General features: G+C 49.9%; 1 protein-coding gene across 1 annotated transcript in view; it reads right to left on the reverse strand.

Moving 5' to 3' along the window:
• The window catches only part of FAM19A5 (family with sequence similarity 19 member A5, C-C motif chemokine like), a 349274-nt gene extending 348878 nt beyond the window's left edge, over positions 1-396 (reverse strand). Inside the window, exon 1 of the mRNA XM_018553894.1 lies at positions 252-396. Coding sequence (XP_018409396.1) covers positions 252-342 — 91 coding nt within the window. The 5' untranslated portion in view covers positions 343-396. The remainder of the gene's footprint in view (positions 1-251) is intronic.
• Between the last annotated feature and the right edge of the window lie 7 nt (positions 397-403).

Raw genomic sequence — 403 nt, forward strand, 5'->3', positions numbered from 1 at the left:
ACCAGGGCACCTATTGATATGGATTCCAAACAAGCCAATTACTCAAAGGGATTTTTTTTTGGGATTCCCTGCCCTTTGCTATGCTGATGTGCGAGTCATTCCACCTGCAGAAGAAGAGCCCCTGTTCTCCAATGCCCCCAGACATACCGCAATCTATGTACTATAGAGCTAGCTCCACCGCCAGCGCACTGCAGCCTCGCCACACGCTGCAAGGGAAAGGGAAGGGGAAAGGAGAAAAAAGACAGATTTACCTTCTTTTAGGAAGTGCGAGTGGATGATAAATAGGAGAAAACAGCAGATGGCCGCTCCTGCTAGTGCCCATAAAGCCTTCAGGAGCTGCATGTCGCTTCCCAAGTCAGCAAATAGGCAGAAAGTAACAGAGTGAATCCTCCCCAGAGCAGCG

This window comes from Nanorana parkeri, unplaced genomic scaffold (assembly GCF_000935625.1).
Source record: "Nanorana parkeri isolate BGI_ZX_2015 unplaced genomic scaffold, ASM93562v1 scaffold133, whole genome shotgun sequence".
NCBI lineage: Eukaryota > Metazoa > Chordata > Amphibia > Anura > Dicroglossidae > Nanorana > Nanorana parkeri.